Source organism: Ascidiella aspersa, chromosome 9 (assembly GCF_963924565.1).
Source record: "Ascidiella aspersa chromosome 9, kaAscAspe10.2, whole genome shotgun sequence".
Classification (NCBI taxonomy): Eukaryota; Metazoa; Chordata; class Ascidiacea; order Phlebobranchia; family Ascidiidae; genus Ascidiella; species Ascidiella aspersa.
Genome location: NC_139455.1, coordinates 5,317,612 through 5,334,908, shown reverse-complemented (window position 1 = coordinate 5,334,908; position 17,297 = coordinate 5,317,612). Strand labels below are relative to the sequence as shown.

The following is a 17,297-nucleotide window of genomic DNA, read 5'->3' as shown; positions in this document are numbered from 1 at the left end:
GCGGACCCCTGAAATTTTTTTTGTCCTCCGCGTGGACCACGGTCGGTAAATAAATTCCAAAATGACATCATAAATTGACGTCACAGTAGACTTCATAAATCTGCTGATTTCGGTCCAAAAATGTGAAGGTGAAATGGAGTCTTAATAGGATTCAGTGCAAATCCGTTTTATTTTTAATCAAACTGTTTTCTTTAAAGAAAAGATTACTTCCTAAATATAAAAGCCTGAAAAATCAGTCAGCAAAGGTCTAAAACTTTTAATACAAATGTGCATTTCGCCATATAAATGGCATCATCAGTTTGTCTGTACAAATAAATAGTAAAAACCTAAAAATTTAAAATGTAAAATAAATTAATAAAATACATTCAAGACGAACAAAGACAAAGACAGTCTGCGTATAAACGCCAACCACCAAAGAAAAAACAAAAGCAAAAGGAGCATGCGATACGTGTAGGGGCCGCAGAAGGCCACTTATAAAAACACGGCCACGGGGGGAGCGGTATGAGCCTAAATACACACTTATATTTCAAGTAGGCCTTCATGGATCCCCTAAAACTAGTTTGCGGACCCCCAAGGGGTCCATGGACCTCAGTTTAAAAAACCCTGCTGTAGAGTGTATATCAACTGCGAGATTTTAGTAGACCTATTAGCCTCCAGTATCCGACAGTAAGGGAAACTTTCCTAATAAATTTTATAAACTTAATAAACATTTACGATAGTGGACTGAAAATATGTAAAATCAAATTGATAAAGTCACTAATGTTTTTCGGTTAACCTTATTATTATTATTATTATTATATTTTTTTTAGATAGCAAAAAAACCTCGGTTGACTGGTTAACAACCAGATAACCGGTATCCGTAAAGTAGTAGCCTGCCCCAGTTAGGATAAAGCTTAAAAAAACTTTCCTTTGATTAATTATAAGAAACGGTAACTAAATCCTTTGTTGCAGTGAAAACAGGTTTCACCGGATGCCTATTGATTATTTCTATCGTTTTACAATCAATAGTTGTGTTTTCGTTTTTTCACGATATTTTTACAAAAGTTGATAAAAACAAATCTTGGATTTCTCGATGGTGGTCTGTTTCCAGTGAGTATAACTAAACAAAAGTTTACGTAGAAATAAAAATATATTCTTTATTTTTTACTTATATGTAGATTTACAATCGAATAACATGGAAATCTTTTATTTTCCTTTGCAGGCTTGTTAGTGTTAGCGTCAGACATTATTTATACTGGACTGTCACTGGAACAAAACGAAAAACATGATTTATTTGGCCCGGCTTTTAAAGTTGCATGGGCGGCGTTTGCTACAAATCTGATAACTTACATTCTCTTCGTTCTTCGTGAAAACTGTAAGTAAGCTACGATTTCACTTTAGACTTTAGGCCGGTTTATATGCACGTTTTAGCCGGATTCGAATCCATTTCGTTAATCTATTCTCCCATGTTTGGCGCTGGAATGGATTATTAAGTTGATTTCGAACGCTTAGTGATTTATAGAACAAGATGACGTATTTATTGTTGTGGACTCATCATATTGAGTAAGACGTTTTGATAAGAACAAATAAATCAAAGCATCACTTACATCCATTGCGTTCAATCCTTTATAAGTGATGCTTTGGTCTACTTCTCAGTCACATTAAGAGAGGATGATACAAGCTCGTATCGAAGCGTCCTAATCAAGATGATTTCGATCTACTCGACCTTTTGGGCTTTGCAATTCATTATCAAGCTACAGTAAATATCATTTAGTAAACTGCCTTGAAAACACCCATTTTACTTATTGAATTACAGTCCCTGCCAAGCCGCAAAGCCTTCAGAAACAACGCCTAATTGTTCCTTCAAAGATATTAATCCGTTGCAATTCTATATGATATTGGGACTATCCAGCTATTATCGTATGATAATGATGAGCAAAATTAACGATCAATCACAATACATCCAACACCCTACATTATAAGCTAAGAATACTTATATTGCAAAACTTTTGAACCCAATGCTAAATAGACCGTCTGGTAAAGAATAGCCGATACAGAGGGCAAATCAAAATTTGGCTGACACTTCAGTGTTTTTGTACGGGAGATTTACAAAGTAAATAAAGGCTTATTCACTCTCTGAATTTCGAAATAAGTCCGTTTGAAAAAAAAAAGCCCAATACTTGACACTTTATTGTGATACCGATGATACCCAAAACTTTAGACAATATTTTTTTTCAAATATTTACACAATGTAGACGAGAGGTTACGCAAATTAATTTACGGGTGAAAACGGCTACATATCATACCCTAGCAAATTCTTAAGGATAAACTTGGCTTCTTGTAAAATTTATTTCCAATTTTTGCGTTATGATACACATAAGTAATATGCAGCTCATTTGCTAACATTCTCGCTAAGTTGTATATAGCAGCCCTGAAAAAAAAACACACATTAACTGTACACAGCGTAGAAAAATATTTGCCGATTTGTTGCAGTCTAACCCTACACAAAAATGTATTAAGAAGCTTCCTAATTAAGCAAAATCAAATTTAAAATACTTTGGAATATCTATTAGCGTTAGAAACTTCACCTGTTGGAAAATACTGGGTATAGGAGGATTAACATAATTAGGCTATATTTTATTTAAATGCTATATTTTCTTTTTGATAGGTAGTTCAACGAATGGAGTTCTAATAAACAAATCCCGTGAATACCTTTACTTTTTCTATGGTATGGAGATCATATTTGGGTTGTCGTTTGCCCTTTTCTTATCTGCAGTTGTATCACCATATTGGATGATCTATCCAACTTATTCTGTTGGACTATTTGATTGCCATACACCATATTGCGATGGTATACCTTCAGGATAGTTTTGCACTGATTTACAATATATTGATAAATGATAAGTAGGGCCCGCAAAAGTCAGTAAAAAAATTTTTTTAAGGACCTCTGTCCACGAATCAAAGAAATAAAATTGTTTTCAGCTCTTAGGGGACCGTTTCTAAGAAGTTTATAGGTCAAAATAAAGTTAAATTTTTTTAATAAAGTCAGAATTTGTCAAATTATGGCTTTTGACAAAGTATTTGTGTTTCTTGAGAATAATTTTTGTAAAAACCGTCGTGGAAGCATTGTAAATCAGGAACTGCGACACAATTAAACCATATTAAACCGTAAAAGCAGGAAATATGTCAGAATGCCCACTTAGATCAGCAGTAACTTTTATCGCAAATTGTCCATTATTTTTATTTATTGTTACGTATTTAAATAATTCTTATAAAACACTTCATCTTCATAAACGCGGTCTTTTCGAAGATCAATAGTTTGAATTTTAGGAATAGCCTACTGACATTCTGTAATACAAAAATGCTTAAATCTATCGCCAAACAACAAAATATACAAAAAATATTATGTTTGGGTAACTCGACAAAATATTATGTTTGGGTAACTGGCATCAATTCAAAGAAGAACTGTGGCCTCTACAAATAAACAATTTCGTTAGGTAAAAATAAAGTTAAAATTTGATAAAAAATAAAGTCAAAAATTTTTTTTTAGGTTAAAGTAGAAATGGCCCTAATGATAAGTAATAATTGTTCATTGCTTCTCAAACTTTCTTGCTCTGCAATTTCTATGTTAATATGTTACTCGTTGATGGCTGTACCTTATATAAAGTCAAGATCTACAGTTTGCGAAACCCGGAATAGACAAATGTGTATTAGTTTATGTACTCCACAATTGCATTTCTGCTCTTTTGTTGATAGTTATTTATTCTTTTGCAGTGACTTCAATCAGTTTAACAAGTTCAGTGGCGTGGTATTACATTGTTGGTACCTTTGCCATGTTGTTTAAGGGAATGAGTTGTTCCTATCGAACCTGGTCTACATTCTGTACAAGTAAGCGAAATCCTTAAAACAAATCTGATACGCAATATATTAAAATGTCGATTATAAATGACTGAGTTGCAGGTCAAGTTAGTTTATTTGAACTACTGAAGATAAGACATGTCATTTGCAAACAGATAAATCGGAAACGAATATCAAAATGTTTTTTTTAGCAAAAAAAGTTTAATCCAACCTGTTTGTTAAGATCAGTGCTCTTTTACCCTTGTTTCGTTGTACGCTATGTCCATAAAATAAAATAATTAGTTGTTTGGTATAGTCTACTATAGCCACAAGCATAGAGCAATTGCACTTTGGTTAGGATGTCGTACCTTAAAAAAGCATTCAAAGAAGGCCAAAATGAACAAAAACATTTTCTGTCATTATTGTAATATATGACTAATACCCGGAAATATTTACCTTATTCGTTATGCTTATCAGTGTTATGACTTAAGTGTGTAGTTCCAACAATGTTTTCTACATTCTATCACAGCCTTTTTTTAATTAAAATCAGTAAGCAAACCAAACCCCAACTTCACCTGTACGAACTGTTTTTTGGCAAATTTTTGAACCTGAAGCGTTTTGTGGGAGATTTAAAGAAGCCTAACAGAAACTTAAACGGATACACCAGTATAAAAACAATTTGCGGCAGGATGTCACAACCTACAACTCACAACATAAAGAAACAAGCAATTCCTATAAGCACAGGATAACTTTTTAGTTAACCCAATTTTTAACATCCTGGTTAAAAAAAAAAAAAAAAAATTAAGACCTTAAAAAATGTAAAGCCTTAAAAAATCTTGTTAGTTTCGCTCAAAATGGTCACAGACAAGAAAGTGGTGTCCCAGTCGGAAATTTTTCCCCGTTTATCCCCGGGCCATCACGGAAAATATTTATATCCGGCTAAAGGTATATAACCCTGACAATAATCGGTGATATATGACATATTTTTCTGGGTTATTTCTGTCGAAGCTTCATAATCATCGGCGCTTCCCAGAATTTTGGTGATAAATGTGGTTTTCGTAACTTATTCGGCGATTACCATATTTTCTGGGAAAAATCGAACCTAACCACAAAGTTTTTTTTTTTTACTTTGTAGACTCGCCTATTTTAACAGTTTCTTTGCTAAACCAAAATTTTAACCTATATCATACACATATGTAATAATGTTTTTGGGGTTACTATTTTTACTTGGGTATAAGTTAGCCGTTATAATCTTTATAGTTTTCTTGTTTAGGCAACATATTTAGCAAAGTTAAGAAGGTGTATTTAGATATGCTGAAAAAAAAGATGTTAATTGATAAAATTTATTACATTAGTAAAGGTTAAGTTGCCTGAACACAAATCTTTTGGAAAAGTACAATTCGTACCAACGCTATACACATGGTTTCCTACTGAAGGCAACAATACTGGCTAGGTTACCCGCTGATTCAACTTCGCGCCGACCTTTCCCCGCTCTGTCATTGCAATTTATTATATTGCGGTTTTTTTTTACGAACGGCGCGCATATTTTTAAACTCCAGACTTCCGATTGGCCGATATGCGGATGACATCACAATCGAGTTTGAACGTTTATTGTTAAGACAATTGAAATCACAAATCAGTTGAAAGCTATAGGGCAGCTGAGTGTTAGACTTTTTCGTCAGTTGTTGTTTTCTTTTTTTACCTGCCCTAAAATTTTTACCTTAGCCGTAGAGATCAGGTTAGCTATCAAATATATGTTTAGGATAGTGTAGGCTAAGCTATATTTGTAATTATATTTGAAGTTTTATATCAGAATAAAAAAATAAATTCATTGAATAAAATAACTTTTAGAAAGAACTAAATTTGTATCTAGACAAAGTAGGAAACAAGCTTCATTTTACATCTGTTGACAAGTTTATTTCTGTGGCAGGTGCACATCCCAGATTTTTTACGCAATCTAAAGTCACATCTAAATATTTGTATTAAGTGAGCATAAAATCCTGACTAAATACCTGGAAATCTTAAAAAAACTAAAGATATCGACATTAAGTGCCAATAAATGCCAACACCAACATGGCCTCTGGGATTAAAAGCTGATAGATGTTAAAGATTTTCCTAATTGGGGCGGCTGCTTATCAAAATTTGCAGGTAAGTTAGTTAAATATCATACTGTATAAGGCGCATGTGATTTTTATTTATTATTTCATATGTTGGGCTCTAATGTTTTGCCAATAGTTTTTTTTTAATTTTGTAAACGAATTATGTGTATTTTTGACTGATTTTAACTTAAAATAATTTTGCTTGTCAACAAATAATAATCGCCCTACTTATTAGTTACAAGTTAATTTTTTAGGCGTTCTGTTCATCGGTCACAAAGACCAAACTGCATCTGTTATCGACTACAAGGTGCAATAGACTGGGATGGTGGCAGAGGTGCAAGAAGACAAGCCAATTCCATTGCTAATAAAGAAAACACAGAACCTGTGATGACCACTCCCTGCGAATCAAGTCCGATATAGCTGAACCTGTGTTGACTGACTCATTTTCAGAATCTATATTTCTGACAGTGAATAAATCATACAAAAGGAACCTTCAGACAATTATTGATGTCTTTTAAACTGCAGTTTGTTATTGCCTTGTACAGTTTCTATTTCTGTGTTTCTTTTTGTTTTTTTCCATATTTTTAACGTGCATGAATAAAAGCTCAATGTAAATTTACCCATGGTGTTTTGCAGATTTATAGTCGTAATTTGACAGGATGCCCAACCATATTTATACCTTATGGCCATAACTGGGCCATGTACCTGCCGGTGTTGAATTTCCGTGCTTACATAACCGATTTATCACTGAACATATGTAGTTGGCCCTTGCAAGGCGAGGGGATAAAACAGGCATGGCACATGGATAATTTTCCGACTGGGACGTATAGGTTGCAACACAGCAAAAAATATTGCAAAAACGGTACATATATTCATTGTTTTGTTTAATGATTTAAAAAAAGATTAATGCTTATTTTTTAATACTTTAGGGAAGTTGAGTAAGATACAGTAGTTAATCTATACACTTTTGAACCCCATGCTGTTTTGGTTTTACGCAACTTATATTGAATCCAAACCATTTCGAGATAACTATGGTCAAACCGGAGCTAAACCGGAACTTTAGAGTCATCCGGAACCGAAACCGTTCTTGAATCGAATTCTGAAAAAAACCTTGAAACTGATCCGAACCTGAAACTTGAAAATCGAATGGTTCGACCTCCTGATTAACATATATAGCCTACATAGCAGATTTAATTACCAATAATTTGGTAGCAATTTTGTTTATACTCTTTTTTGTATTTTATTCAGCAATGTATTGTGCACCAAATAAATTTATTAGGGGGAGTTTAGTTTTGAATACCTGTTAACGGAGCCCACGGAATGGTAAATATTAAGAATCACTGAACGGGGTATTGTTTTTTTTGATCGACACGTTTTTAACAATTTTGCTATAAAGTATTATGCAGTATAAAATTTAACCTGTTTCCTTTGTTATTAACCTATTGCTTCACGCCTTGTTCACAGGTGCTTTGACTTTATCAATATGCGTTAGATACACTATGTTTGCCTACCAAGAAACAAAAGAAAAGTTTACCTTTGGTGATGGATATTTCCTTTGTTGGACCACGTTTGGTGCAAACCTAGTTCAGTTTTTTATTTACTTATTTTACTTCTTTAAAGGTATCCAAGATATAATAGCTTGGTTTTTCTTAACAAAATGCAAGGTTGTTAATCAAACCATTCTGGTTACATTTTCAGGGAAAGATTTTAACACTTTTAGCCGATGTGAAGTGGTATCAAACGCTGTTTTAGCATATTTGAAAAACAACCCGATATTCGACCACGATCTTCGCGAAGATATGAGATATCTAGATGTATCCGTAATACTTTGTTTTAGAAAAAAACACGCGGTGGTTTTTCATTTCATTCCTCTAAATGAGGTATTAAGGAACCTGATGTCAATTGAACAACATTAACATTAACGATACAATCGTTAAATAATTCAGTTCAAATGATTAACGTATTTGGATTCAAATAAGAATCAACACGTGTGTAATATTGTTTTCAGTGGAACTCGGCGTTTGATAAAAAATCTCAAAAAAACTTGGAAGACAAATGTGATGCAAATCTAAAAAAGTTACTAGCAAAATTAGAAACAACATTTGGCCATGTCAAGCGGCAAGTGGCCTCAAAACCTAACGAACTTTTATCGTTTGCAGTAAGACGAAAAAAGTTTTCCTTCGGACGCACTAAAGTGAATGCAGTGATCAGGTATATGTGGTTTAGTGTTTATATCTCAGTGCCAAGACAAACCCTCTTTAAACTGTTCCTGGATGTTTCATACATGACATTTTATTCCGATATCGAAAACTGACATTCTGGAAATATGTTCTGCATGAACATTTTTACCAGGTAGACACTTTTTTAGGTAAAACATAAACAATGTGGCCAACAGAGACATGTTTCGTTTTACGCACAATTTGGACAAAACATTGTTTAGCAACACAAAATCATGCCTATAATTTCGAAAATAGAGCCACGTATTTATTAAACGATTCTTAAACTGGAGGCGTTTCCTCTGGTGGGTGTGAAGGGCTGTGAAGAGATATACAAAAGACCCTCTGAAAAGACTAGGCTTACAACTTATAATGCAGATTATTCCTAATTAAAGGTAAACACTTTTGGGTTTTTGGCTTACAGACATAATAATGGTAGACGTGGCTTGAGTTTCGAAAAAAAAAATGTTATCAACTTTGTGCTTGACTTGGCGCTGTCCAAGTGGCATATTTAAATGATTTATGTAATCCTTTAAGGTGGAAAGACCCAAATTCAAATTCTGCAGAAATTATTTGTTATGCAAAAAAAACAAAACTTGTTTGCGAGCGGTTAAAAAAAGAAGGACGCTGGCTTTCGGAGGGTGACGGAGGACGAGAAAATAATCGCGTCACGGCGAGTAATGAGGCAAATTCATCGTAAGACAAAGTAAAGTAACAATATCTTAGACTTTTGCATTTTAATTGCGTACCGATCACAGGCCGCCAGCTTGCCAATCGAACGACCTAAACGAAAGTTCCGTTGCTGTGGAGATTATAAACGAGAATTTTTCGTTACAAGACCCAGGTATTCCGAACTACTCGTGGAAATACAAACTAGAGGGCGCAACAAACTTTATTGAGTATCCAGACTCGGCGAACATCGCAATCGAAAAGGGCTATCAGGTAATCTAAACAAATATTACATCAACAGGGTGACGCTTATCTAAATAGTTTCAGAGGTTTTTAAATCTTTTTCTAGAAAACTCTGATTTAATATTGTTAAAACATTTTTAATACATTTTAAACTCTATTATAATGTTTTTGTATACAAGAAATACACCGAAAAGCCACACTTTCGGCGATGTAACGTGGAGATCGATGTAGATGGTAATTTTGAGCAACATTGTGTTGACTTTGTGTCAAACGAAGTTGTCTTCTCTGATTCCCGTGCAACGGTTAAGAGGTTTACAAGAGATTGTGATAGAGGTGAACTCTATTTGTTTCAATATGTGGTTTCACTGGTTAGGGGTGGATCAAGGATTTTTGTTTGGGGTCATGAAAATTTTTAGGGATGGCGTTACAAAGTTACGTCAAAAAACATTTAATTTTAAAAACTCATCTTGTGCTTTAACGAGCTTGTACAGCTGAAGTATAATCTAATCGCGCAAAGCGCAAAACTATTGCCTTTATTTGATTTAAAAACTGCCAATTTAAAAGTGTATAATATATTAAAAATAAGACGTTAATAAAGGAAATGAAGTAGTTTGTTGTAACGAAAGTCGTTTATCAATACATATAATTATGTTGTTTTTGTCAGCATACAACTTCAACAATGAGCAACATATCAAGGTAAAAGTATAGACAATAATTTGTGGTATTTCATATGTTCTATAACGGTTTCCGTAAAATAAGACTATAAAAATAAAAGCTGTAAACAATGTTAAAAACCTCGTATAGTACTTAAAATAACTATTTTATTTATTAAACAATTCTAAAAACGTACAGATTCAAATTTATTTTTTTAATATAGTTAAGTCATTTTTGTACGTCATATAATTATAAAGACGTTATCTTTCATTTGGGCAACTTTTTTTTTAGTAACAACACTTAATCAAATAGCGTGTTAACCCATCCATATTTCATTAAGTTAAAAAAAATAAATTGTAGCTAAATGCACTTATGACTTTAAGCTGCTGTCACCGTAGAGCAGGGGTCGGCAACCCCTGGCACGCGTGCCACTTGTGGCACGCAAGATGATTTTGCATGGCACGCCAATTAAATTAACGCGCACGTTATATCACCTTACGAAAGTACAACCATTACATCACTACCACATTATTAACATTATTATTACATCACTAACACTAGCGTTAACTAAATGGTTGCACACATTGCCAGTTCGTGTCACAAATAAGTGTCTTAACCGTGTTGTATTTAATATTATTTTTTGTGGGCGTACTTGTTGTTTACCACTAACCGTTTGTATTACGTCACAATGTCCCAAATTTGGCGTAACGTTTGCTACGTTAAGCAGGGCACTCTACATCAGTGGTTCTCAACCGCCGGTCCGCGTCAACTTTCCTGCCGGTCCGCCAAGTATATTACAAATTTATATCTTAATTGCAAAAAGCAAGATGTTGAAGGCGGCCTGTCCATCAAATTTAGAACTTAGCCAGTTCCGTATAATTTGCAGCATTGTGTCGTAACATAGAGTTAACGGTCTACTTTAGACTTCATCTTACGTCACATTAATGCCAAGTGTTGTGTCCAACTATTTAAAAGTAGGCTGCAACTCGTTTAAATCCTAAACTTTTGTACGTGAAAAACTTCAATAGAACCACGCATAACACGTATGATATCAAAAAGACAGCAGCAAATTTCTCATTACATAGAAGTTTTCGTTATTTGCTTTTAAGTTGCATAATTTTGTCATAATTACATTTTGGGTTGATTTTAATGTTTGAAGGTCCACCGGTTCGCATAAATAGTTTTAAAATTGTACCGGTCCGTAACCTAAAATGTTGAGAACCACTGTTCTACATTAAAAGCAAGCACGTGTGTTTTTGTGTGACTGAGAAACCAACAAAAAGCGAAACTGATAGTTAACACTTCTAGATATCGGTTAAAAGCTTCGAAGTATATTTCAAAAAAGATACGTAAATTGGATGTCAGATCACAGCAGGGCTGCTGAGTCGGACTCGGGAGTCGAGTAAGACCAGGTAAAACTACCCGAGTCCGACGTGTGCGGCATGCGCAGTACCAAATTTCGAAACTGATAAGGCAGCGCAAACTTGAATTGTTAAGGTGGAATAGCATATGCTCGTGGCATATTTTCCATGACCCTAGAGTGAATTGGTGAAATACAGAGGCTGAATCGGGGCGTGATGAAATCTGATATTTTGCCGGAGTCGGACTCGGGTTGTTTTTAACCAAATCCGCAGCCATGATTGCCAGTGCGAAACCAAACATAGAAAAGTGCTTGGCACGCGAGTTGCTAATATTTTGACATTATTCATAAACTGGCACACTGCGTACGAAAGGTTGCCGACCCCTGCCGTAGAGCTATTGCTGGCCACATTCGTAATCACCTGAATGGCTTTAAAATACGAAACTTCATTATTCGAAAAGGTTGAAGCTGCAGAATTGCAAACAAGTATAGACGAAACTGATTATATTGGTTCTGGAAGTTACGGCGCGGTCAGGAAATGTTATCACCCGGAAATGGGCGAAATTGCCGTGAAATGTTGGGCCAGAAATTCGGAACAGAGCTGCGCAGAGTAAGTCTCCTATGAACGTATACTCGCATATTATGTTCAAGTAAGCGCTGTACTAAATTTTTATATTTTTTTTGAAAACCTATAAAAAGGCATAAATTTATCTGGACCTAATGTGCGACATATCCTATAATTTTTTTTGTTACCATAAGATACCAAATTACTAAGTTGCTTCGTTAGGCTAGTCGGAAGCACTCGACCTCTACGGATTTAATAGAAGGTAAGTTTAAAAAAAAAAAGTAGTCGATCTCAGTCCTCTTGCTTGGCAATTCAGTAGGTATCATTGTTATGGTTGTTCTGTGCGACTTTTTAAATGGGTGATCTCAGACTCTCTGTTACGAATATATAAATGATTATATCGCTTCGATCAAAAGAAAAACTACTGAAAAACTTTACTTTTTGCTGTGTAAATTTCGGCTTTAAATTTGTTCTGTTTACAGTTTCAACCGCGAGGTTGGATTGCTGGGCCGTTTCGTACACGATCACATAATCCGAATACTTGGAACTACGGAATGGCCAAAAGCACTTGGAATGTTGCTAGAGTGGGCACAAGGCGGAGACCTGGATACACTTTTGCACACTGACAAAGTCGACGATATTCCTTGGGCCTTGCGCATTCGGATAGCTTACCAGCTTGCATCTGCTCTTGCCTACTTGCACGGTTTTACGCCTCCGCACTGTCACTGCGACGTGAAGCCGCAAAACATCTTGCTAACCGAGAACTTGGCAGTCAAGTTGGCCGATTTTGGATCCATGAACGTCATCGTAGCGACCGGTGTTGCTCGCTCGACGATCGAACGCAAAACTGCTCGTTGGACGAGGTTTTACATGGCGCCAGAACTTCTGGAAGACATTCTTCCTGGAATGAACACTTCCATGGACATGTACAGGTGACCACTCCAATAAAAATCAGCAGGGAACCGGTAAGGTTCAATATTACAAAACTAAGGTCTACATTTTCGGCCTATATGAAAAGGTCAAATTAAATAGCCTTTGATTTCAAATATACCCGTTAAGCTATACCTATACTCGGAGCAAACAAACTGTGGGTCGGCTTCAACACAAAATTAGGCAGATAAAATATTTTGCTTTAAAACTATCGAACCCGGAGAGCATCGGCCAACATCAGATAAAGCATTTTTTTCGCCGCAGCTATTCGATGGTGGTCTACGAAACTATCACGCGCACACAGACTTTCGAAGAAGCCAGAAATCACCCGAACATTGATAACTTGATCAGAAAAGGAACTCGTCCGGACATGAAGAAAGTCGAGACTTGTCGGGCGAAGCTGAAAGACAATAATGATTCTTCTTCACTTGACCACCTGGACACGTTAGAGAAGATCATGGAGGAATGCTGGAATCCTGAACCCGTCAAACGCAAAACTGCTAAAGAAGGTCAGTCGGGCAAGTCTAACAATAATTGTTGCATTTAAGACAGACCTATAGAGCAAAAAATAAAAGTGGGAAGATCAGTGTTGTAAACAATTCATTTGTGAAATAACTCAAGTCAAAGTCATGGCTTTTTGAATTAATAACAAGCCCAGTACAGCTCATCAGTTGCCCAAGTCAAGTCATAATTCGATTAAGTCAACTTCAAGTTTAGTCCTTGTTTCTAACTAAACATTAGCAAGGAATTTTTTTATGTACAAAAATTAATATAAGTACCAAAAAAAGAGATCCGTGACTAAAAATTCAATTCAAATCTTTTCTAAAGTTGAAGAGCTGCTGGCTGCGAGTGTGAATCAGATAAGAGTGGACAAACTGAACGACGAAGTCAGCCGCATTCTGATGTCCGTCGGACGTGGTCAAGCCACTGAGAAAGCAGAGATGGGCACACTGGACCGATTTTCCCATCCTTTTAGGAGAGCAGCATTCATGCAAATAACGGAGTTTTAGAATGCAAGATATATTTTCTATTGCCGTTGAAAGGGCACTTCGCGAAAAAAAGAAAAACTTCTAATAACCTTGTTCCTAATATAGGCTAACTCATTTTAAAAAGCGTTCCACAACTCGCTTTCTTGTAATTTAACAATAAGACTTAGCCACTAAACGCAAGAAGTACTAGGCCAGTCACGCCGTGTACAGCCTGACCATATATTCTAACAACAAACTTCTCATCGCATTTGTCAATTCGCTCGCCGAATGCAATGTTTCTGTTAATGTCAGGGCTTCCCAACCTTTTTTACACCGTGGCCTCCTTTAAAAATTTTGAGAAATCAATGGCCCCCATATTTTTTTAATCTTTTTAAAAAATTAATAAACGTAATTTTAATTAAAAAAATGGTTTATACAGTAAACTGTAGATAGAATGAATAAGACATAGAGATAATAAATTAAAAAACATTATTATTTTTAATTTTTTATGGCCACCTTGAAAAAAGCTCATGGTTGGAAACCCCTGGTTTATGTCACCAAAGGCGCATTTCTGCGAAAATCGAACGCCACCATATAAGGCCAGGTTTACGGTTAAACTCATTCCAAGTGCATTTTAAACAGCATTTCTGTTAGTGTTTGTATACTGTTGGTAAATATAAATGTCTGATTTGTGCATTCCCACTTTTTGTGTGTTTCTTTTATGAGTAGACTGTCGTTAATTAAACCTTGCATTTGTCGTTAGACTGTTAAATTTGGTTCAATAGGTCCTTGAAAGGGTTTTTCATTGCTTTGCAGCGCTATAGCCTATTCGCTAACACTTGTATATTGGCGTTAACAATTAGGTGTATCGTGTATGTGAAATATGTAAGAATTGATTGCAACGTACATTTTCATTTACGTAACGTATTTTACGGTACGGTCTTAATACCAGCTCATTCTTTTCGATAGTTAGGCCTATTAATTGCAATTTTCTCTGGCGTTATAAATATTGAAAAACAATGTGTTATGTTACCCGTTTTCCACAATTTAATTCGCAACATTAAACAGAGAGTGGTCAATTAAAGATCGTCGTAAAACAGGAGTCAGGAACCTTTGTCTAGTCGCGGGCCAATACCAAACTATGTAAGGTCTCGGTGGGCTGTAGGCTAATAAATTTTGTTATAAAAATAATTCCATCACAGTAACTTTGAACCTAGGGAATTTTATGAAGTGGGTCTCAATACGCACAAGAACTTGGGGTTTTCATGTGCAAGGCCTGTTAGGGGTGAGAAAATTCACTCAACAACGCATATAACTAAAAACAAAAGTGAAGTCTCGCAAAAAAAATATGGGGCATTGCCTTGTATCCAGTTTGCAAGAGGTCGCGGGTGGGATGATTAACATTAAAGGGCCAGATCCAGCCCGCGGGCCGCAGGTTTCATACCCCTGTCGTAAAATAGCAACTCAAAATTGGGTTACATATATTTTCTTATGTTTTAAAGTAGGCCTATCAGGTATACGCCTTTTTCAAATTTTATTTGGTTTATTGAATGATGCCATACCATTTAGTCGACGATAAAACAATTAGCGACCTTCATTAGCCCATGAACAATGCACACACATATTATAAAGTTCGTTATATGCGCCCCGGTCTATGCGCAGAACGCCATATGAGGCTAAATTCTTGTAGGGAAACGCGTCTCCTATTTCAGCCTCTTAAACAACCACACACAGTTTGAATTTGAAACTTGTTGTTGATCTGAAGAAAGAATCAACGAAGCTGGCACAATACGGGAAGGAGACGGTTTCTACACAAAGGCAACGTGTCAAAACCAATTAACTCGTAGTACAATTTCAAATATTATGCTCACCAACTATTTGGGGAACCGGGAGAATTCGAAGCAATCAGCGTCACTAACTTATCAAACGCCTAAATAAAACAAGCAATTTAGCAAACAAGGCCTCATTATGACGTCACACACATAAACTTACGAAGACTTAAAGCAAATTTATGTAGTCAAGAAAGAGTGAGATTTCACTCTGATAAAGTTCACAAGAAAAGGCACTGCAAAACAAGAGCAGTGTAAATACTACATAAATGACGTTATCATATACACGAAGCCATATTTTGGGCGAACTGACTACTTGTGGTATAGTAAATTTAGCAAATGTTACTTTACATATTGACATATTACCAGGGTTGCAAAACCACATTATACACAACGCAACTCACCAAGAATAATCTTTCGAGTAACAAATACTTCATTTTACACAAAACAGCAGCAAAACAACTTCCACCACGACAGTCAGGCGAAAAAGAAAAAACCGCATGTATCGGAAAGTAAGCTCACAACGGTACAGCACCAATGTCTCATAGAAATAGGTAATTACTGGCAAATACGATGTAACACATATGACGTGTAACAACTGTGATGTAACCCTTCTTCATAAGCGAACTGCCAAAATTATCCAGCACTTTATTGTTTACATCGTTACGCCCCAATGGCGTTTTTGCACGTGCTTTACGCGTGACAAACTCTGGCGGTTCCGTCATTTGCCAGACTGCAGCATTCGCGCGATTTGGGCAGCAGAAAAGTTGGTTTCCTTTTTTGAGATGCCTCGCTGTGGGCCGGGGGTCTGGCCAGGTTGCAACGTGTACTTTTGCGGACACGCTCGGAAGCTTTCACCGGCGTTTGCCCTCCTCCGTCTTGTATAAAACAGAACAGTGACAGCAAAAAGCCCAGTTCCACCCAATAATTTCTTAATGCGCGATTGCTTGTTGAAATAAGCATGGTAAAGTTAAAAGGCTGCGATAGGCAACGTCCTAAATGAATGACAACTTTGTGGATCAGTATAATAGGACTAAAAACTTATATAAAATACGAGCAAAAGTACGCATTTAATAGACGGGACTAATTGGTGAACCTTGAAAAAAAATAGCGGATTGTGTAACTGCGTGATGAATAAATTTTCTTTGTAAATGGTCTATTGCTGCAGCGCAGTTGGGCACCTTAAAAGTACCCTAGAACTACGAGGGAACATTGGTGAAAACGTTTGTGACGTTAAGGTGCGATGTTTGTTCTTAGAAGGCAGCTCGAACTTTCAGGCCAAAACGGTGTTACTTTTGACGCCTCGTGGTAATTTTTTGTCGCCGCTAATTAGTCTGCAACCAACTGGGACGTCTGTATACATTTCCTAATAAATTAAAACGTGCAGTATTGTTACAGTTAGTTTGACTTAAAGTTTTACATCTGGCAAAGCAGCTAACAAGGTTTTTTGCATTTGGTAAACTTTCGTTTTAGTATGGAATAAAGAATTGTCTGCCAATAGGATCTAGAGTAAAATCTGTAAGGCTTTTTGAAACTAATTAGCAATATATAAAAACTATGCAAGCTATTTAAAAGCTGGGCGCTGTCTAGAATCCTACCACAACGAAACACCATTTGAGTTAGGGTACGGGTTAGCATTTGGGTTAAGGTGGGTCAAGTATTATTATTAAATAAAGAATAATATTACTTGACCCACCCACACCCAAACGCTAACCCGCATCCTAACTCAAATTTAGTGCGTTGATTTTAAAACTGTGGTAGGATTCTAGACCAGCGCCAAACGCTGTCCTGAAAGTTATCATATTTTGTAGAAATACCTGTATGTACGAATAATTAAGTTTGCTATGTAATAGTCATTTTTTAATTCAAATGTGCTTTAATTTCACATTACCACAACCTATGCCTCGGTAATTGAAACCTAAAAGTGTGACTTTATTTATCGGCTTAA

At 35.9% G+C, this 17,297-nt stretch overlaps 1 protein-coding gene across 1 annotated transcript; it reads left to right on the top strand.

Annotated features, from left to right (window-relative positions):
* Nucleotides 1–7,790: 7,790 nt before the first annotated feature.
* LOC146132035 (dual specificity protein kinase shkC-like) lies at nucleotides 7,791–13,562 on the top strand. Its single transcript, XM_083397186.1, has 6 exons — nucleotides 7,791–7,795; nucleotides 8,890–9,073; nucleotides 11,519–11,667; nucleotides 12,105–12,554; nucleotides 12,817–13,061; nucleotides 13,381–13,562. The coding sequence occupies exons 1-6, from the start codon at nucleotides 7,791–7,793 to the stop codon at nucleotides 13,560–13,562; spliced, it is 1,215 nt and encodes a 404-aa protein (XP_083253312.1).
* Nucleotides 13,563–17,297: the final 3,735 nt, after the last annotated feature.